Genomic DNA, 21,196 nt, shown 5'->3' with positions numbered 1-21,196 from the left:
GAGGCTGTGGCTGGCAGACCAGGTGGTCCCACATTTGTGTGTAGATAAACCAGGAGGAACAACTGGGGAGTGAGACAGTCTGTGCAGCCCATGGTTCCACCACCGGGAAATAAAGCCTCAAAACCTCTGGCTTGTAAAAACCTGTTGGGGTTGTGGCTGTGGGAGAAACTTCCAGTCTCACAGGAGAGTTTGTTGGATGGGCCCATGAGGTCCTAGAATGTACACAAAACCATCCACCCAGGAATCAGCACCAGGGAAGTACCTAGAAGGGTGCAGTTCTCTTGTGGGAAGTGGGGGAAGTGACTGAAAGCAGGGTGAGAGCTGAGCAGGTGGCATTGTTCCCTCTCTGACCCCTCCCCCAAATACTGCACCACAATTCAGTGAAGTGCATTGCCCTGCCCTGTGAATACCTAAAGCTCCACCCCTTACAATGTAACAGGTGTGCCAAGACAAAGAAATATGGCCCAAATTAAAAAACAGATCAAAATTCCAGAAAAAAGAACTAAATGACAAGGAGATAGCCAACCTGTTCAATGTAGAGTCTAAAACACTGGTAATCAGGATGCTCACAGAAATGTTTGCGTACAGCTGCAAAATAAAGGAAGAAGTAAAGGCTATGCAAAGTGAAATAAAGAAAAATATACAGGGAACCAACAATGAAGGGAAGGAAACTGGGACTCAAATCAACCATTTGGAACAGAAAGGAAAAATAAACATTCAACCAGAACAGAATAAAGAAACAAGAATTCCAAAAAATGAGGAGTGCCTTAGGAACCTCTGGGACAAGTTTAAATGTTCCAACATCCAAATCATAGGGGTACCAGAAGGAGAAGAGGAAGAGCAAGAAATTGAAAACTTATTTGAAAAAATAATGAGAGAAAACTTTCTCAATCTGGCAAAGGAAATAGACATACATGTCCAGGAAGCCCAGAGAGTCCAAAGAGGAGCACACCAGGACACATGATAATTAAATTGCCGAATATTAAAGATAAGGAGAGAATCCTAAAAGCAGCAAGAGAAAAGAAGAAAGTTACCTACAAAGGAGTTCCCATAAGAATTTCAGCTGATTTCTCGAAAGAAACCTTACAGGCAAGAAGGGGATGGAAAAAGTATTCGAAGTCATGAAAGGCAAAGACCTACATCCAAGATTGCTCTATCCAGTAAAGCTATCCTTTAGAGTGGAAAGGCAGATAAAGTGCTTCTCAGATAAGGTCAAGGTAAAGGAGTTCATCATCACCAAGCCCTTATTATATGAAATGTTAAGGGGACTTATCTAAGAAAAAGAAGATCCAAATTATGAACAGTAAAACTGTTCCTAATTTAAACTCACAGCTATCAACAACTGAACCTAAAAAAACAAAAACAAACAAACTAAGCAAAGAAATAGAACAGGAACAGAATCACAGAAATGGAGATCACATGGAAGGTATCGGCAGGAAGGGTGGAAGGGGAAAATGGGGGAGAAGGTAGGAATAAGTAGCATAATTGGCAGGTACAAAATAGACAGGGGGAGATTAAGAATAGTGTAGGAAATGGAGGAGCCAAAGAACTTATACGTACAACCCATGGACATGAACTAAGGGTGAGGGAATACTGGAGGGAACAGGGGTACTGGGCGGAGGGTGATCAAGGGGAGAAAAAATGGGACAATTGTAATAACATAATCAATAAAAAGTACTTAAAAAATCATGAAATATATGCTTACCTGGCAGGGGAGACACCAAGATCACAAAAGTGGGTTACCCTAGGTGAGGCTTATCTAGTGCGCTCTGGATGTGCTGACCCCTGCGATTTCCCCAAATGTTGGCAATTGGACTGCATAATTTGTGTCGTGGGGGACTGTGTTCACGCTCTCCCCTGGCAAAAAAAAATTGTGAACTATTTTAAGCCTTCAGAAAAATATAGCAAACAGCGAAGGGAACTCCAGGCCTTTGGCACTCAGCCGTTTCAGAACACGCCGTCACGCCCCGTTTGTCTCACAGTCTTTCTGAGGAAGGAGCCCTGGCAGAGAACCTCTTCCCCTCTTCCCTCTGCAGAAATAATCGCCATTCTGAATTTCAGTTTTATCATTTTGTATTCGTTTTTGTTCTTTTTCCAAGTGTGTAAGTCTTAAAAAATATGTAGTTTGTTCTTTTTTTAAAAATATGTATATAAGTGGAGCCACACAGTGTGAGTCGTTCTGTGGCTTGCTTTTCCCACTTAGTCCGAGTTACTGAGTTTTCTAGATCCTTGTGGCTCCGGCCCCCAGGTGCCCGGATGGTGATACACCACTTGGTATGACCCCCGTTTGCTTGTTTATCCAGCCTCCTTGATAATTACTGAGGTGGTTCCCAGTGTCCTGCTATTCAAACAATGAATGTTCTCATACAGTTGTCCTTTGCATGTATGTGAGTGTCCTTCTAGGTTGCCCCGTAGGAGTAGAATCACAGGGTCTTAAGGTATGTATACTCCTTTTAAAGTTATCTCGCCTCATTATAAAAGCAGAGGTGCTCAATAAGAGAAATGATGGAAATACATAATCTTAGAAACAATAACAATCACATTTTCTGAGTCCTTCATGTGCTTTAACATGATCTCAGTTGTTCTTCACAGTATATGGGAGGTTCCCCCCATCTCCCATTCATTGATGGGAAAACTGAGGCTCATAGAGGTTAAAGCATCTCGCCAGGTTTCTTCAGCAAGTACTTGGGTGACCTGTGGCTTGAGTCCAGGGTTGTCTGCTTTCAAAGCCCTTGAAGGCCACGCTGCACTAGGTCATGTCACCTCACTCTATGCTACATGATGATATTTTCTTTATGCAGAGCTAAGGGGGATTCTTTGGAAGTGGACTCACAATCGTGTTTATAATTTAGAAAGGTCACTTTGGAAGTGCCACATCCCTACAGACATAATGTCTTCACCCCCTGAGCCAAAGTTCCCCCAGATTGGTGAAACAGGGAGTAAAAAGCCAGCTCAGACCCCCATCTGCTCCCTGAATAACATCCTTGCCCTTTCTCCACTCTCCCACAGCCACCTCACCCAGACTGGGTCAGGGAAGGGGAGTTTTCTGCCCCCCACGGGGACTGAGGGTCTCCCTAGCTCTACCCAGCTCTGCCCATCAGTCACTAAGGTAGCAGCTTCCAGGAAGATTAAAAGCAGGGCGGTGAGACTGCCGGAGAGAGTGGGGTGGCTCCTGGCTGTCTGATGCTCCCCACCCGGTTTCCAGCCTCCTTCTTACCTTGGCCTCAAGTGTCCCTCCCCCACTATGCCAAAGCTCCTGACACTGGTCACCATCCAGCTTCATTCTCCAACCTGCTTAGTGCCCCCTCTAATCTTCTGTTTCCCCAAAGCCCAGAGGAGGGGCCCCCATCACCACTTGGGAGCTCAAGAGTATAATGGCCTGGTGGCTTGGAGCAGAAAGACCTTGGGGAAAGCCTGTGGACAAGTGGGGACCTCAGTCAGCCAGGAGAGGAGAAGGGTTTGCTCAAGCTGCTTTTGCAGAAACATTTCTGTCTTCTTCCAGGCTTTTGGGAGGAGCAGACTGGGTTCCTGTCTTCACTTTCTTATCTTTCAAATGTAGATAAGAGCCTGCCTGCCTCTCCCGGCTGGTAGGAGGATTGAGAGGACCAATTAGTCATCAATTTAGATGACTTGAAGTGATAATTTGGGGTGGTTGTTAATGCTGTTATTAAGTCACTGGGCCCAAGGTCCCTAGGCTTCCGGAGCTCCCCAGCCCCTCCCTCCCCCAGCAGGCCTTCCAGAGCCTCTGCCTCCCTGCCCCGCCCTGTGGCTTGGGCCTGCTCCTCACTGTGGTGTCATGTCTCCAGCCCTTTGCTCACACTCTTTCCCCTTCTTAGACTTCTTTTCTCCATCTGGCCCTCAATTCAGTGCCATCTTTTCCAGAAAGCTTCCCTGTATGCCCCACCCTCCCTCCAGGCCTCCTCAGTCCCCAGTGGACCCCATGAGGGCTCTGGCCATCACAGCCTCTGCCTGTCACAACCTCTGCCCTCGTCTGTGGCATCTGTTGTTCCCATGAGCTCCGGAAAGGCAGGTCTAGGTCTGGGTCTGCTCTGTGTCCCCAGGCCTGGCCAGGAGCTGGAGACGAGGGGTATTTGTGGGCGGGAAGGAGGGAGAGGTCACCTCAGGCCCAGCACCATAGTTAAGTAGAAGAGGTGCCGGGGCCGCCAGGGGAGGGCACGCATGCCTGTGTTGTGTGTCCATCTCTCTGTGCCTCCTTCTCTCCAGGCTCCCCAAACAGGTAGAACCTCTTCCTCGGTGGGGGTGAAGATGGTGGTGGTCAGGGGGCGGGGCGTTGCACAGACATGGGGGGTAGGCTCTTGGCTCTGGAGCTGGGTAGAGATGGACATAAGCCAGGACAATGGACTTGACTCCTTGGGGCTGAGCGGGTGGGCACTGGCTTGGGCAGAAACGAGTTAGAACCCGTGCTTGGGCATGTGACCTTGGCCAAGTCACCTGTCCTCTGTGCCTGGGTCTCCTCATCAGCAGTGGGGGAGGTAACCCACTTCACGGGTCAGTGAGGGCTCAGGGAGACAATGCCAGTTAAACACCTGGGGCCGTCAGTGCTCACTGCCTCTTCATCCGTCCATCCAGCTGAGCTGGGTGGACAGAATGGGCTCAGCCCTGGGCACAAAGGAAGACACTTTCCCTGTCTCATGAAGAGAGGGACAGGGCTGCTTCCGGTGGGGCCATTTTGGCCACAGAAAGGCACTTGGTCTTCATCCTAAGAGCACTGAGAAGGCAGTGGAGGAGTGCAAGACCCGAAGTGTGACATGGTTATGTCTGGATTGAAAAAAAACTTCCTATCATGAGAGGGATAGATCAGAGGAAATAATACTTCTAAACATTTTCCTTTTTTTTTTTTAAAGAAGGATTTTATTTACTTATTTTCAGAGAGAGGGGAAGGGAGAGAGAAAGAGAAGGAAAAAAACACCACTGATGTGAGAGAAATATCAGTGAGTTGCGTCTTGCGCGCCCTCAACTGGGGACCTGGCCCGTCACAACCCAGGCATGTGCCCTAATGGGGAATTGAACCAGCAACCTTTCAGTTTGCAGGCTGGTGCTCAATCCACTGAGCCACACCAGACAGGGCTCTAAAATTCTTCTTAAAAATAAACCCAAACCAAACTAAAACAGAACAAACCAAAACAAAACCCTACCTAGAGGCTGCATGAGTTAAAACAAACATCCTTTGAAATACATTCCTGAGCTTCCACAGAAGTAACAGAAATCCTCTCAAGCCAACAATAAAGAGAGGGCTGAGATTAGGCTGGTGAATGAGCTACAGCCTCAGCAACCTGGGGGGATTTACAAATTCCGGAAACCCAGAACCTTGAGTTGTAACAGCCCCTCAGGGGAAGGGAAGTAAGGTCTTGGGCCTGCGCCCCCTCCACATGAATCTGGGGCCTTCAAAAGTCTTCAGCAAACAGGGACATTAATCAGAACAAAACATCCAGCCACCTGCAATGCGAGACAACAGTTCTGGTGGGGACAGAAAGGTTCTGTAGAAAATTATATTGCCCTCACACAAATTTTGGGCTTCAATACAACACTGTCTTTGTCACCTTGAATGTACTAAACAGAAAAGTAACTAAAGCAGACTCAGGGTGGCAGTGCCCCAGGGTATCTGGTGAAGTGAGTGAACATCCTCCCTGGAGGAGCGGCCTCATCCCAAGGGGACCGACCAAGGAGGAGATCAGGGTAAAAGTACAAGACACACAAGGACTCGAGTCCCTGTGAACGACAGGCACCAGAAGCAAGAAATGGCAGGATTAGTTTCTTGGAGAGTCTAACGTGCTAGACTTATGATATATAGAATATAAATGTGTAAATGTGTAAAAAAAAATTTAAAGATGTGCTTGAATCAATAAGCCGGGAGAAAAATACCACCCAAAATGGGCAAGCATATTTGAAAAAGAAAAAGTAGAGTTTCTGGAGATGAAAAATACAACTATTGAAGTGAAGAGAATTAGTGAAACGGACGATCTAAAGAAATCACTCAGACTCTAACAGAGAGAGTCAAAGAGGTAGCAAAGAAGAGAGTAAAGAGACATGGAATACAGAGTAAAATGGTCTAACAGAGGGAGGGAGAAGGGGTGGGAGGAGGAGTCTTCCCCGAGACCCGGCTCTGGGGGGGCACGGCCACTGCAGGCGGTGGGCTAAGAGGTGTTCAGGAGGGAGAACTGACAGGATTCAGGGATGGAGTTGACGACAGAGGCCGGACAGAGGACTGTGTTCAGGATGACTATGAAATTTGGGGCTTGAGGAGCTAGGTTGCGGGGCGTGTCGTTTATCAAAGACTTGGGGAGACCGGGTTTGGGAGAACAGACAAGAGTTGACTTTTGAATGGGACGAGTTTCAGTTTGCCCGGGAAGATCCGCTGATGCATCTCGGAGGAGGAGACTGGGCCTTAGAGCTGGGCCTTAAGGTATGTGTAGGAGTTTATCTGGTGGAGAAGGGACTTGGTCTTCATTTATGGGGAAAAGGATCTTCGGCAAGATCATGGAGGCCCATTTTGGAACCTTCTCTTACTCTAAAGAGACCTCTTGAGACGAGACATTCTCAAAATCATCAGCTAGGACTTTGGGAGCTTCTAGTTTGATCTCTCATTTTCACATGGGGAAGCTGAGGCCCAGAAAAGTCAGAGATTTGCTCTCTTAACCTTAGACTCTCATTCATTCATTCACTCACTTAGCAGATACTTAGAAACTCATTTTATACCAGATACTAGATGCTGGGGGTGTGGCAGGAAACAAAACAAAGATTCTTTCCTCAGGAAGCATATATTTCAGCAGAGAGAGACTATAAACACAAACACAAAAATAAGTAAAAACTGCGTGCCAGAAGGCGGTAAGAGCTATAGAGAAGTGGAAGGCCTGGAAGGTGTTGGAGGTGCTGCTGGGAAGGCCGGGCAGCCCTGCAGGCCCGTGCCCACTGCAGCCCATTGTGACAGAGCCTCGGGTTCTAGAGCACTGGCCGGAGGGGCCAGAGAAGGCCCAGGGAAGGAGCAAGAAAAGGACCGAAGCGGAATTTAGTGGGTGGGCTGTGCCCCCTAGGGGGGCACAGAAAAGCCCAATGGGTCAGAAGGGCCACAAAGATTCCCTTTACGCCTGCGATGGGTAAGACAAATCTCTCTCTTCCTTGCCGCTCTGTCCTCCGTCCCCCTCCACCCCCTCCACCCCATCTCCGACGTCACTCCAATCTGCCCTCCTTCCGCCTTTAGGAACATTTAGAAGTGGGTCCGAATTGTCCTTGTGTCCCAATGGGTGGCCCGGAGGAGCTCGTGACAGGCACCCAAGGCCCACCAGGGAGGTCAGGTGGGCCCTGGGCCCTGAGAGGCTGTTCTGCGCAGGAGTGGGTTGAAGTCGCCGGAATCACGCCCGCGTGTCTCTCCTCAGGACTGCTGTGAGCAGCCTCCATGAGGCCCTGGACCAGTGCATGATCGCCCTGGACCTCTTCCTCACCAACCAGTTCTCAGAAGCACTCAGCTACCTCAAGCCCAGGTGAGTCTCAAGCCCAGGTTGGGGGGGGGGGTAGGAGGTGCACCTGTGTGTGCACCTGTGGGAGCCCATGTGCGAGTGTAGGGACGGGGGTTGCGGGGTCGTGGAGAACCAGACATCTTCTGAGAGAGGGCCCCTAGGAACTGAATGCCTTCAGCCTTCTGGGTCACGGTGACCCCTGGGAGCCCCATAAACACAGCCCTGTTCCACAGCTGTGAGCAGCCAGCCCTCCCCAAGGTCACTGTGACTTCCTTCCTCCTAACTTCTCCTGGCCCCTTCTATTTTGATTTCCTGTTCCCACTGAACCCACCAGGGGCTTCTTCCCCATCAGTTAACACAGCCCCTTTTCTTTATTTTCTCCCAAAGTGCTAAAGACTAGGGCTGCCTTTTTGGGTAATAATCCCAGTCACTTAGCTAATTCTTCTAGGGTTACTGCCTTATTTCTAAATGATCTGTTTTTCGCTTTCTGCAGTTTTTCAGAAACTGAAATTAACATAAAGTTCTCTCTGTTACTTTCTACATTTAGACTCATCTGTGGGTAAACAAGAAGTTAGCTTTCCTCTACCTCTGCCCCGTCTCCCTTCCCTCACCTCCCTCTTATCATTGTATCACAATATTTGGCTAAATCAACAATAAATGTTTACATTATTATAGCTATGTAGTTAATGCTCACCACAGAGACAAGTTGTACATGTACAAAGGAAAAGACTACATTTCCTTTCCAGAGTTACTAATTGTCTCATTTTTTTCACTTGCCTAATTTACTATACATTTTCCCTGAATTCTTTTTTTTTTTTTAAAGATTTTATTTATTTATCTTTAGAGGGGAAGGGAAGGAGAGAGGGAGAGAAATATCAATGTATGGTTGCCTCTCATGGGTCCCCTGCTGGGAACTGGCTTGCAACCCAGGCATGTGCCCCGACCTGGAGTCGAACTGCAATCCTTTGGTTTATAGGCCCGTGCTCAATCCACTGAGCTACACCAGCCATGGCTCCCTGAATCCTTTATAACCACTCTGTTAGACCCTACTATTGCGAGCTCTTCCCTAAAAGCTCAGACATGTGAGGTGGGCACTCAGTTCCCCCTTGTCCCGGAAACCTGTCCCCCGGAGGACAGTCCTATCTCTAGCCCCGCCCTAGCCGTCTCCCAGAACTCCCCCCGGCTTTTTCTCTCTTGAATCCTCCCTCATTTTACCAGAGCATGACCTCTAGAAACTTCCCAAGAAACTGTTGCATGTATATAATTCTTTCTCATCAGAATTTTGAAGGTATTGTGCCTTGTTTTCTAGTCTCTACTGTAGCCGTGAGAACCCTGATTCTTCTCACTTTGCACGTGACCTTTATTCCTCTCTGGGAAAGAGGCTCTTCTCTTTTATTTCTGCACGTTGTAAACTTCACAATGACATGCTGGAATGTAGTTTTTTTGTTTTTTACATTTTATTAATTTATTCTTAGAGAGGGGAAAGGAGGGAGAAAGAGAGGGAGAGGAACATCAGTATGTGAGAGACACATGATCAGTTGCCTCCCCGCAGGCCCCAACTGGGGACCTGGCCCCAGGCATGTGCCCTGACTGGGAATCAAACCAGCGACCTTCTGGTTCGAAGGCCAACACGCAGTCCACTGAGCCACACCAGTGAGGGCTCTAGGCCTTTTTATTTGGTACATTTAACTCGAGACTCTGTGTTTCAGTTCTAGAAAATTCTCTTGGATCATCCCTCCAAGTTGTTTCCCCTTCCTGAGCTTCTTTTAAGTCGGATGTCAGACTTCCTCGGTCAGCCCTCTTCTAAGCCTCTTATCACCCCCTGCCCCCAATTCAAAAGGTTTTATCTTTTTGTTTTTTTCTGATTTCCGGGAGATCTCCTCAATCTTATCATTAAATCCTTCTACTGACTTTTCTTTATTCTTATAATTAGCATATGTGATTAATTTCCTACTACTCCTCATTGTTCTCTAAATATTCTCAGTTCTTTATATCTGTGTTTGGAATGTGAGAGTCCTTAGCTCAGGGTCTGGCCCAGAGCAAGCACTCGAATGAGTATTTATTGTTATTATCACCAAGAATATTGTCTCTTTCAAACTTGTTTTATTCTTTTCCTGCGTAATCTCAGCCTTGCCCAGGTCCCCTATTCTGTTTAATGAGGGAAGTCTCTACCTGTGCAGGCTTTCCCTAACGCCCGCTGTTGCCTGGCTGTTGACATGGTCCTATTTAGGAGTGAGTTTCTTAAAGGGCCGACTGGAAAGTCCAAGCCAAGCAGCCTTGTAACTGGTGGCGTCAACTTCAGGATGATCTGGCCACAGATGTCCACTTCTCCAGAGAAGCCTCCTCCATTCCTCAACCTGGACAGGGAGCCCGGCTGCCTGCACTCGGGTTGGGGTGGGGGCTGTGGGGGTGGTGGGGGCGGGGCCTCATCGTGTCTGGGGCCTGCTTACCCTCAATCCACTCTCTTCAGCTCTAGGTTGTCCTCTGCCACACCTGGTTCCTCAAGCTCCCAGGAAAGGCAAAGAGTGAGGCCAGGGGTCCTCCTTCCCCAAGCCTGACCTGTCCAATATCTCTAGTCTTGACTGACCCATTCATTGTTCTGCCGGGGTCAGTGGCTCAGCTTCTGGGGGGCGGGGTTTCCAAGGCAGGATGATCGCCATGCGTCTTACAGCAGGGCTCCCGCTGCAGCCCCTCACCTCATCCCCGTCCTCTGAGGGGATCGGGCGTGGGCTGGGGTCAGGCCAGGCGAGCAGAGGCCTGCAGCCTGAGGGCAGCCATCCTCTGAGGCAGGCCAGGCCTCTTCCTGCTCTGTCCCCAAACATCCGGTGTCCCCTTCCAGTGTCTTTGGAAGGCTCCTGACTCCACTTCCATCCTGGTCATTCCCTGTTCCTTACTCAGCCCTGACCCCCAGACTGTGGCTGCCTCCCCTCAGTGGCCAGGCTGCCCGGGGTGCAGCTGCTCTGCCCGTCCTACCCACTCCAAGCACAGACACTAGCCCGACTCCTTATCCCCTAAAGCCCAGCTAAGACTGGCCATCCCTTGGTCTAACTTTAAACTGTCCTGCAGACACGGGGCCGACAGAAGGGAGGCGGGGCCCAGAGGAAACTGTTAACACCAGACGCCAGCTGCACCCGTCCCTCAAGTTGTACCCACCACAGAGCCCCAAAGGGACCCCCTGCGGCCCCTCCTCATCACCTTCCCTCATCCTGAAGGTGGCACCCCAGAGAGACAGTCTTCCCACGAGGCCACCTTTTACCACACACGGAAGGCAGTGCAGCTTCTCTTTATCCCTATTCTGGAAAAGGATCTTTGCTTTCTTTCTGAATTTAGGAGTTTCCCCCTAAACAGTAGGTGTCAGTAGCGTGCTCCTCAAGCTCCTGTGACAAAAAATGTTTCCAGATGTTGCCAAATGTCTGGAGGCGGCAAAAATACCTCTCCACCCCAGATAAGGACCACTGCTCTCCAGAAAACAATTCTTGCTCAGAACGGCCTTCCCTCCGCAGTCATGGCCATTGAAGCTTGGAACGATGCTGGTCTTCAGTTCCGTTCACTGTTCCTCGCTGTTTACCAAGTGTCTCCTTTCACCGTCCTAATCCCAGGCGGTGGGGGCTGTTACTGCTCTTTTGCCTTCAGGGAGCTCCTGCTGGCCCCGCTCCTTCCGTTTGTCACTGGTTGAGTAGTGTTGTCTTTGTTTCAAGTTCATTTTGATGGACGCTGTGTCTGTCCCCAAACGCTGTCTCTGGAACATGGTAGCTACTCCATTCCGGTCTTCTTGATGAAAAAATGATCGTAGCTGACAAGTTGCAGAGCCAGGATTCAAGTCCAGGCCCACCCAGCTCCACAACCCATGGCCTCGGGGCTGTCTCGGATCTTGAGCAGGTGGAATAGTTTACTCTGGGTGGGAGGACTCACACCTGCCTCCTCCACCACGAGGGAGGGAGGGCGTGTGCCAAGTGCAGGAAGTTCAGCGTGTTTTCATGCTATGCCCTGGGGCTCCGCTGAGGAAAGAGGCAAAGCCCCTCGCTGAGAGTGAGGGGCAGGCTGGGGTTGGGGTGAGGGAGGAGAGGGGAAAAGTTCTAGTGTGCCAGGTCTGGCTGGGGTTGGTGGCCTCTGCTCAGAGTGTGCCTGTGTGGCTGGTGGCTTCCTTCAGGGTTGGTTGGGACAAAGTGGGCAGTTGTGCGGCCATGGTTCCTAAGTGGGTGCAGCAGGAGGTTGGAAGGCTGAGCAATGAGTATTTCACAAGAAAGCGGCTGCTATGAAGAAGTAAGTTGAGACATCAGGAAGAGAAGACAGGCTGGAGTGGGGGGAGGGGCGGGGCGCTGAGCCAAAGTGGGAGGGTAGGGAGGTGGCATCATTTCCGGCTCCGGAGGCAGAGGTATTCTGTGGTATGATGAGGTCAAGGTGTGATCCATGGGAAGGGGTGGTTTGGGCACCTGTTCCTGGTTCATTCAGCAAAACCTCATGAGTGTTCACCTGGGCCCAGCCATGTGCTGGGTTCTGGGGCTGCAGTACCGAGCGAGGCTTGGGCTGTTCTCAGTGAAACAAGCACTGAGGGGTGTCAGGAGTTATACCTGGACCCCAAACTCATGGGGAGGGGCTAGTCAGGAAGGCTTTAGGGCTGGCCACTTAATTTCTGGGGCTCATTGCAAGATGAAAATATGGGGTCCTGTTCAAAAATTGTTAAGGATTTCTAGACAGCAATAGCAGAACATCAAACCAGGAGAGCGTGGGGCCTTTTTAGGCAAGAAGCCCAGTGCCACTGCACAGATCCCACCATGCAGCCAGCTCTGGACGCCTTCCTGGAGGAAGTGACACTGAGGCTGAGGTGGGCTGCGTGAGGAGTCAGCCAGGTGGAGGACATTTCTAGGCAGAGCGAATGTTGTGCAGAGGCCTTACAGTGATGGAGGGAGGGTCTGGTGCATTTGAAGAACAGAGGCACTTGGCCTGGTTGGAGTGAGGAAAGCTGAAGCAGGTCCCAGGAGGGAGAGGGCTGGGTGGTGGAAGGGGGGCTGGGAGCACAAGTGCCCTACAAGGTGGTCGGGCTGGAGAAGAGGGCAGTGAGGTGGGGTCTGAGAGGACCTGGATGTGCAATAGGAGGGCTTTAATTACAGTGAAGGAAATAAAAAGGGAGGTGGTAGGGTGCTGTCCCCGCCTTCCGGTCTAGTGCAGCCTGCCCAGAGAGGCCCTCGGAAGTGGGGCCTCAGGCTGGGACTCAGGGGGTGCCCCAGGAAGGATCAGTGGGGGTTGGGTCAGAGCCAGGAGACCCAGATGATGGGGACAAAGATGGCAGACAAGCAGCTGACAAGGGCCTGAGACTTGGCTGCTGGTGTAGGCAGGAAGGGCTGGAGGCCATTGAGCTTAACCGACCTCCAGGTGGCCACGGAGTCCCTGGTTCCACACCAGCTCTTCTGAGGGCTCTTCCAGTGCCCTCCCCCTCTTCAGAGTCGGTCTGGACCCAGAAGGTGGGACCCTGGTGGGCATGATGTCCCATAGCCGGTCTAGCTCGGAGGTGAGGGGGCTGTTTCTCCCAGGGGTCCGGATGCTGTATGTGCAGATGAGAAGTCTGTGGTGTGCACACTGAACTTGGAGTGTTTGAGGGCAGGGAGGTTGTGATACCTCTGTATCCCAAATCCCAGTCCATTCCATAGTTGGGGAGCTCCCAGGTGGTGGGCTGGGGAAAGGCCAGGACCATGCTGTGGCCTTGGGCCTTAGACTGGAAATTCCACTTTGCCTGCCAGCTTCCCTGGGATGGGGTGGGGGGGTGCTGTTCCTCCTTGTGGGCCCAGCACCAGACTGGGTTCAGCACGTGGTTTGAGTGGGTGGAGCTGGGGTGGGGGTTAGGGGAGAGAGGAAAAGAAAGTCAGGGGCTTGAAAATTAGAGAGGCCTGGCGGGAGGGGGCTGTCGGGAGGGGGGCATGGCTTTGGGTCTGTGTGCTGGGGAGAGACCCCTCCCCATGGAGAAAGCTTTCATCCGAGGTAATGACTCTCGACCCTGGCTGGACACAGAGAGACTCACATTTATTGATCATTGGCCATATGGCATCCTATTTAAGCCACCCGAGGTCTGGGAGAGAAGGATTATTGTATCCCTTTTACAGAGAAGAAACCTGAGGCTCAGAGAGGCTGCAAGACTCACCAGAACCACACAGCTGGTAACTAGCAAGGCCAAGATTCCAACCTGTGTCTGAGGGACTCTGAAGCCTGAGCTCTGCCCCCACCGCGGGCTTCGGACTCCTTGCCACAGGCCGCTGCCCTCAGACTGAACAGTTCCAGCAGAGATCTGGGAGGTGTCCCAGCTGGGCTGCTGAGGGGGGGGCCAGCCATTCGTCTCCTTCCCAAACCTTTGACTTCCAAGGATAATGTCACCTGAGGGCCACTCAGAAGTGGGGTGGGGGGCAACTTAATTTACAGAGGTGTTTTGTGAATGAGAAAAGCAGGAAAATGCATAAAGTCACGTGATTATGACTGTACAATAGAACAGTCTATAAACCTTGGTCATCCTTTTGCTCTGCAGTTCCCAGTGTAAGCCTAGCACTTAGGAGTTTCATAACTAATTAACAAGGGGATGAAGGGAAGGGAGCGAAACCACTGCAGCACCTACTGTGTGCCAAGCAAGGGTATTCCCCAGCCAGCACCACACGGAGCTCGCTGGGCAGGCCAGCGTCATCACCCCCATTTTGCAGAAGCATAAATCAAGGCCCAGCCACACTCTGACTTCCCCGAGTGCAGAGAGGGACTGGCTTTGTTCTCATCCCTCCCTGCCTGCCGCTCTCTCCGTGTGTTAGACTGAATGTCCCCTCCCTCACCCCCAGCCCCAGCACACCCTTTCACTGAGGGCTGGAGGGGGAGGCTGCTGCCTGAGGTCGGCTTGTTTGGTCCTGTACGTGCCGTTGAGGACAGAGATGTGTCCCCCACAAGCTCTGTCCCGGAGGTGCCCGCGGTCTGGGGAGAGAGCTGTGCTTCAGCAGATGTAGGTGCAGTGGGGGCCTTACTGTGGTCACAGACACCTGCCCCCTGAGGAGGGAGCCCTGGGTTCCCAGTGGCCTGGGAGGCATTTAAAGGCCCCGACAGTCAGGCGACATGAGGGTAGGGGAAGGGCATTTCAAGCTGAGGGAACAGCATGCGCAAAGGCCTGGGAGCAGGGCGAGTGTGGGGTTTTCTTGCGGAGAGCATGTGTGGTTGGGTCTTGAATGTGATCAGATCACAGAGCGGAAGTGACAAGAGGGCTGGGCTGGAGAGGTGGGCGGGGCCCGCACTGAGCGGAGCCTCGGACCGGAGCGCTATCTCTCGGGATGTGGGAGCTACAGAGGGTTTCACCAGAGAGACACAGTCAGGTAGGTGGTGGAATGGGAAGAGGCAGGAGGTGGGAGGCCAGTGCGGAGGTCCAGGAAACACGCACTGGACAAGGCCAGTGGTGGGGCTTGAGGACAGAAGAGACCCCACCGACGGGACCTGGGCTCCGCCTGTGGGGGGCAGGGCAGAAGGCGAGGGGCCGGCCCAGGCTGAGGGAAGGGAAGTGTGGTCTCGGGCCAATTTTAACTGAGCTTCACAGCAGCCTAGTTGCTGCTCTCTGTGCAGAACGGAAGAGAAACTGAGGCTCAGATCTGGAAAGTCACTTACGGCCCCCTCAGCTGGGACCTGAGGTCTTTCAACCTTGGACAAGTGCCTTCCCCTCCTTGGCCCCCATGCAGACGGGAGAGGGGATGGTGGCTGGTTGACACAGGGCTGGCTGTCTCTGGAGTCCTAGGAGTTGGGGCTCTCATGTCCTTTCTCTCCGGCAGGACCAAGGAGAGCATGTACCACTCGCTGACCTATGCCACCATCCTGGAGATGCAGGCCATGATGACCTTTGACCCTCAGGACATCCTGCTCGCTGGCAACATGATGAAGGAGGCGCAGTTGCTGTGTCAGAGGTCAGGCCACGGGGCGGGCAGGGCTGAGGGGTGGGGAGGCCCATCCTTCTGTCACACTGGCCTATCCCAGGGCCTGAAGTGCTGTGATGAATGCTGCTCCTTTCAGCTAGAAGGATGTGTCCCCAAGTGCTAACACCGGTCCCTGTCAGCACTGCCTGGGTACCTTCTTGTCCGAGCCACTGACTTAGCGGCTCCCAGGGGCCAGGTGTGATTGGGAGGAGGCCAAACCTGGCTGTCCCTTAATAAGCCTTTGGCCTTGGGCGAGTCCCTCTGGGGACCCGGCTTTCCCCGTCTATAAAATGGGTATGATGATAGGGTTGTCCCGGGGGCTACAGGCAGGTGCCATCACAGGACCTGCCGTGTAATGGGTTTAGTATATGCTAACTGCTTAACTCAGTGAGGCGACAGACCCCGCGTGTGGTGCGCATGTGGCCGTCATTCGGCGGGCACACACTCGTTCTTGCCCTAGGCTAGGCCCTGTGCTGGGTGCTGGCCACCCAGGGAATCGTCAGGCCTGGGCCGCTTGACGCTCACACTGCCTGGTGGGAAGACAGCCATAGACAGAGACAGCTCAGCCTGGTGCCCAAGAGGTCGTGGGGGAGCAGGAAAGGCTTTTTGGAGGAGGTGGTGCCAGAGCTGGTGAAGGGTGACTGGGAGCAGTGAGGGAGGGGGGAGCTCCAAGCAGAGGGAAGAGCCGGGACACCAGTGTGAGAAAGCCCTGAATTTGGGGGAGTTGCCAGGCGTTCAGCGTGGGGCTGGGGCGGGGGGGGGGGGTCCTCCGGGAGGGGCAGATACAGTCAGAGTCCAGCTGGGACCCTCACGCACCTTCCCTGAATGATGGGAGGCCCCTTTCCGCTCCCTAGGCACCGGAAGAAGTCCTCCATGACAGATTCGTTCAGCAGCCTGGTGCACCGCCCCACTATGGATCAGTTCACGGAAGGTGTGGCCTCCCTCATCCAGGATGTCTTCTCTATCCTGCTGGCCCCAGGCAGCCCAGTTCCAGGCCTGGGAGGGGCAGGAAGGGGCAGTTATCTTCCCAGTCCCACTGAGGGGGCAGGGCCCTGGCCTGATGCTGGGACACTCGTGTGCCAAACCTAGGGACTTTTGAGGAGTGGCTCTCAGGTGATGGGAGAGCAAACAAGACTCACTTCCTTGATGGCATTACCTGCTAAGGGCCTGGAAATCCAGGAAGGAAAATGCATAAAGTCTGTGTACTTTGTTCCTCAGGCCAGGGGGGCTCAGCGTTGCATGTGCAGTTAGGGTTATTGGCCTGACTGTAGTAGTGATGGACCCCTTGTGCCCCAGGGGGAATATGGGCTAGAAGCTGACACAGGAGGGGCGGGAACTGAAAGCAGTGGAGGAGATGGTCCAGGCTGCCAGCGCCTGCATGGCGTTTTCAGTTCTGCAGGCAGCAGCAGCCACCCATGAGCGATTTGGGGCTCTTCAATATAGGGGCAAATGTCCTTCCCCACCTGGAGAGCCCTAGAAGATTCCAGCAAGAAACAGTGCATGTGATGGTGCCATTCTCTGCTTCATACCACCCGTAGCTCCCTGTGGCCCACAGGACCAAATTGGTGGTCCTCCCCCGGGATTCAGGGCCGTCTGCCAAGGGCCCTCTGCACCTGCCCCTGGTCTTGCCTCACCTCGCCCCGATTTCCACCGTCTGTGCCTCAGCTGCCCCCCAGCATCTCAGTTGTTTGGCTCTCCTGGGCTTCTTCCTAGAAAGCTATGGCTTCCTCACTTTTTGTTCCTTTTTCAACTCAAATGCCCTTTCTTCTGGAAGTCTTCCCTGACTCCTGGGCTGTGTTAGGTCTCCTTCCCTTACTCTCACAGCTTCTTTGTTCATCCATGCAACCCAGCGCCTTCTCCTTGCCCAGCACAATACGGTCAGGGTCTTGGAGCCCAGCTACACTGATGCTTGGGGGGAAGACAGCAGGCCGAGGGCCCTGTGCGGACCCTCTGGGTGTTGGGATGGGGAGACCAGGAGCCGGCAAGGGGGCAGGAAATGTAAGCCGATTCACAACAGCGATGAGTACTGCACAGGCTGACCTGGGTGATGGGGTGGAGGATGGGGAGGGTACTGACTCAGGTTCCCTTTGCTTTTTTGGGAAGTGGGGGTGGGGAGGATTTGGCCCAAGCCTCCTGCCAAGAGTCCCAGGAGGCCACAGGGCTTTGGTTTTCTCCCCACAGAGGAAATCCACGCTGAGGTCTGCTACGCAGAGTGCCTGCTGCAGAGAGCAGCCCTGACTTTCCTGCAGGTAGGAACCCTCCGCTTGTACAAGCAGCCTGGGGATTTCAGAAGGTGGATCACAAGGTGAAAGACAGAAGGGCCTACAGCCACCATGATCGGCCCCCTGGTCGTGGTTGGAGCGACACTTCCAGCCCTGGCCAGGCTCAGTAGCAGAGGTCATGGGCTTTACCCGCTCCACACGGAGCACACGTATCCCATCCGCTACCAGTATGTGCTTCCAGCTTGTGACTGCTGCTTTCCTGCTGAGGGTCACCTGGGACACAGGCATTGTCGCAAAGCCTGTTTTATATAGGTTCATTCAGCCGACAAGTTGACTGGCAGTGTCTATGACATATGAGGCTTTGTGCATACAGTACAGACGTGCAGTATTTACATGCCTTATACATGTTGCATGTTTGTGTTTATGTACAGCTACATATATTATTTAATCTTCATCTCATAGGCCTGAAAAGGGGAGGGTCTCAGGGGACAGCCACTTTCCCAAGGCATGTGATTGGCAAATGCGGAGGTGGGATTCGGACCCAGGCCTGGCTGTAAGGAGCTCATGCTCCTTACCACACAGCAGTAACCAGGGGAGCCAGCACCTCCTGATTTTACCAAAAAGTTGGGTGAGCATGATCACATATAATCATCAAGCAAATACGTACATTAGGGTGGAAAACACATATGAAATGTATTGCTGGGTGCTGTTTATCTTTGCTATTTTTCTATCTTTTTGGTGATTAGGATTGGATTAATCCGAACCCTTCACTGGGATCACTGTACTAATTGCATCAGGAACGGCCTTTTATTTTCTTTGTTAATCCTAGTACTATGCACAGTAAATAAACAAACGGCTGTGAACTGGCACCCCCCCACCCCCCACCAGAGGACAGAACATTGCTAAGCGAGTCTCCCCCCCTCCAGGCCCCTCTCCACCCTGTTCCCTGCCTCCCTCCCAGAGGGAAGCCACTAGCTAGAGTTTATGTTCATGGCCCCCCACCCTATTTTTAAAAAAATAGCTTTTTCATCTTCCGATTCGTGTCTGAACAGCGTATTATGTTTTAGTTGGCTTCAGTCTGTGTGGGACTTGCCTTCTTCAGCCCGGCCCATGTGGCTGGGTAGCAATCCTGTGACCGTACCAGCTTGTTCATTCGTTCTCCTCCTGAAGGGTATCTGGGTCGTTTCTGGGTCTTGGCTGCTGTGAACATTCTGGAAGGTGACTTCTGCAGCCTGTGTTTGTCACTTCTCTTGGGTGTGAACTCAGGAGTGGAACTGCTGGGGGGGCTCTAGGTGTTAGTGCTTTAAATTACAAATGTGATCCACAGCAGCTTGTGAAAAAACACAAACAATCCAAAACCAGGCGTCCCTCTTCCTTCCCCACTCCCTGTCCTCACCTACAGGAGGCGCTGTGAACCTTGGGTGCATCACGAGGCCTTTCGCCAAGGGCATAGTACACCTGCAAAGCTGGTGGGGGGGCGGTTGTAGTCAAATCCCTGGGCATTTTGGAGGTCTTGATTAGTAAATAAGACCCTCACCTCAAGTTCCAAGGATAAGGAGGCTGGTTTGGCTGACCTCTGACCCCATACCCTCAGGGCCCCTCAAAGAGCTGGACCCAGGAAGGGGAAGGCAGAGTCCAGAGCCTTGTGTGATCTTTCTCGCTGGCTACCCACCCAGCCCCAGGTTTTAGCATCTCTCCCTCCTGCAGGATGAGAACATGGTGAGCTTCATCAAGGGCGGCATCAAAGTTCGAAACAGCTATCAGACCTACAAGTGAGTGGGGCTGGCCTGGGGGACCTGGGGTACAGTATCTGCTACCCCATGTATCGGGCTGCTTTGGGGAGCTGGAGAACACTGGCTGGAGGCAGGAAGCCCAGAGTGCTGGCTGACCTCAGGCCACTGTCTGTGCCCCCAGGACCTCCGTTTTCTGGAACACTGTTCCCCTTGTTTTCCTGGGTGTGTCTCAGTTCCCAAGTGCTTACTCTGTGCCTGACCTTGAACTCACAGAATATGAGACATAGATTCTGCCTAAACAGCTTGGGCTGGTGGGGGGAGGGGGAAGGACACGGTGATTTTGAGAACAGCAGCAGAACTCCTACACACCCGTTAAGGCCCAGTCCAAACACCACTTTCCCCATGAAGCCTTCCTTGACGTCTGCAGAACACAGGGGAGTTTCCACCCCCCGCCCAAGTTCCCCCCTAAGAGAGAAGCTGAGGGCCAGATCATTTCTGTGCCATCCCAGTACGTCCCCGTCCCTGGGCAAGGTATAGGCCATGTTTATGGGTGAAAGAATGAAGACTCAACACAGAGCAGGTTTGCCTAACATGGCACCACAAATGTCTACCATTCCAAGTTAAAAAAGCTCTGAAAGTACATCTCCCCTCACCCCCACTGCCCGTTTGGCATTAAAAAATCATTTTCCATTGAAAGTTGACTTGAATTGACTTGAGGCTATTTATCATCTCTTTTCCCCCCATTTAATGTGACCATTTGCCTGCGGAGCTATTTCGAGTTTGATTGCAAGGTATTGCTGCTATAACATCCGTGCAGTACGTGGGCACCACACGCCCTGTGGGCCCCTGCTGGGAATGTGCGAGGGGAACCAGACAAGCCTTCTGCCTCCTCTGGTCTCCCCACCAGCCGCCAGCGTGATGTTTGCCAAGTGCAAACCTTGTCAGGCGCCCTCTGCCAAGTCCTGAGGCTCCTCTTGCCAAGTCGTTCCCCTGAGCCCCCCGCCCCCCTCCTCGCCACCTCTCCCGCTGCACTGCGCCTCGGGCGTTCAGGCACTCCTTCGGCTCTTCAGACGTGCCAAATTCATTCCTAGCTCACGGACTTTGGACACGTTGTCCTCCCTGCCAGGAACATTCTTTCTGTGCCAGGCTCATCCCTCCTTATCCCTTAGTTTTCAGCTCACATGTCAGCTCCACCGGGAGCCTTCCCTGAACCCAGACTGGGTTAGGCCCCAGCGTTTTTTTTTCAAGGCCTTTCTTACCTTCACAGTTGACTCCATGGGGGTCTGTCCTGTAGAGAGGGACACTTGTGAGGGCAGCGGGTTGGTTGCTTTGCTCCCTGCTGCCCTTCAGTGTCTGGCACAGAGAGGCCACAGTCAGTGTTTGCTGATTAAAGTCCTCGAGGTACTCAAGGCCGGGGAAGAAGACGGCACACAATTAAAGCCTCTGTCCTGTCCCAGGCAGGCTGGGACATGGGTGTGTGGTACAGTTGGTGGCCGGGGGAGAGAGGGCTGGATTCTAACCAAGAGACTCCAGGAGACCTCCTGAAAGACGGGGTGTTGGAGTTAGCCCAGTGGTTCTCAACTGGGGGTGATTTTGCACCCCTCCCCCATGAGACATTTGGCAATGTCCAGAGACATTTTGGTTGTCACAGCTGGCATCTAGTGAGTGGGGGCCAGGCATGCAGTTCAACATCCTGTGATGCACCCCCCCCCCAAAGAGGGTCATGCAGCCTAGAATGCCAGCTGGGCCCAGGTTGAGAGAGTATTTTAGACAAAATACAGGGCACAGGCAAATGCCTAGCTGTCAGACAAGGCAGGTGCACTATGGCTGATATGGCTGACGCT

The 21,196-nt window shown here is 52.5% G+C and overlaps 1 protein-coding gene and 1 non-coding gene across 5 annotated transcripts in view; both read left to right on the top strand.

The window, feature by feature from the left end:
• The window catches only part of TTC39A (tetratricopeptide repeat domain 39A), a 53,546-nt gene that overhangs the window by 14,301 nt on the left and 18,049 nt on the right, over positions 1-21,196 (top strand). For 3 of the 4 annotated variants that reach the window (XM_053655470.1, XM_053655471.1, XM_053655474.1), the window contains exons 2-6: positions 7,395-7,499; positions 15,257-15,388; positions 16,252-16,328; positions 17,579-17,646; positions 19,327-19,391. In XM_053655470.1, the coding sequence (XP_053511445.1) occupies positions 7,395-7,499; positions 15,257-15,388; positions 16,252-16,328; positions 17,579-17,646; positions 19,327-19,391 (447 nt within the window). Of the gene's footprint in view, positions 1-7,394; positions 7,500-14,740; positions 14,810-15,256; positions 15,389-16,251; positions 16,329-17,578; positions 17,647-19,326; positions 19,392-21,196 lie in introns of those variants that run through there. The other variant, XM_053655473.1, reaches the window with a different exon arrangement.
• On the top strand, positions 1,698-1,860 carry LOC119051814 (U1 spliceosomal RNA). The gene has a single exon (XR_005082999.2). It is a non-coding gene; the product is annotated as a U1 spliceosomal RNA (small nuclear RNA).

Source organism: Artibeus jamaicensis, unplaced genomic scaffold (genome assembly GCF_021234435.1).
Source record: "Artibeus jamaicensis isolate MK-2021 breed Jamaican fruit bat unplaced genomic scaffold, CSHL_Jam_final scaffold_1019, whole genome shotgun sequence".
NCBI classification, from domain to species: Eukaryota; Metazoa; Chordata; class Mammalia; order Chiroptera; family Phyllostomidae; genus Artibeus; species Artibeus jamaicensis.
Note: the sequence above shows the minus strand (reverse complement) of the source record. Positions and strands in the feature narration are given on the sequence as shown.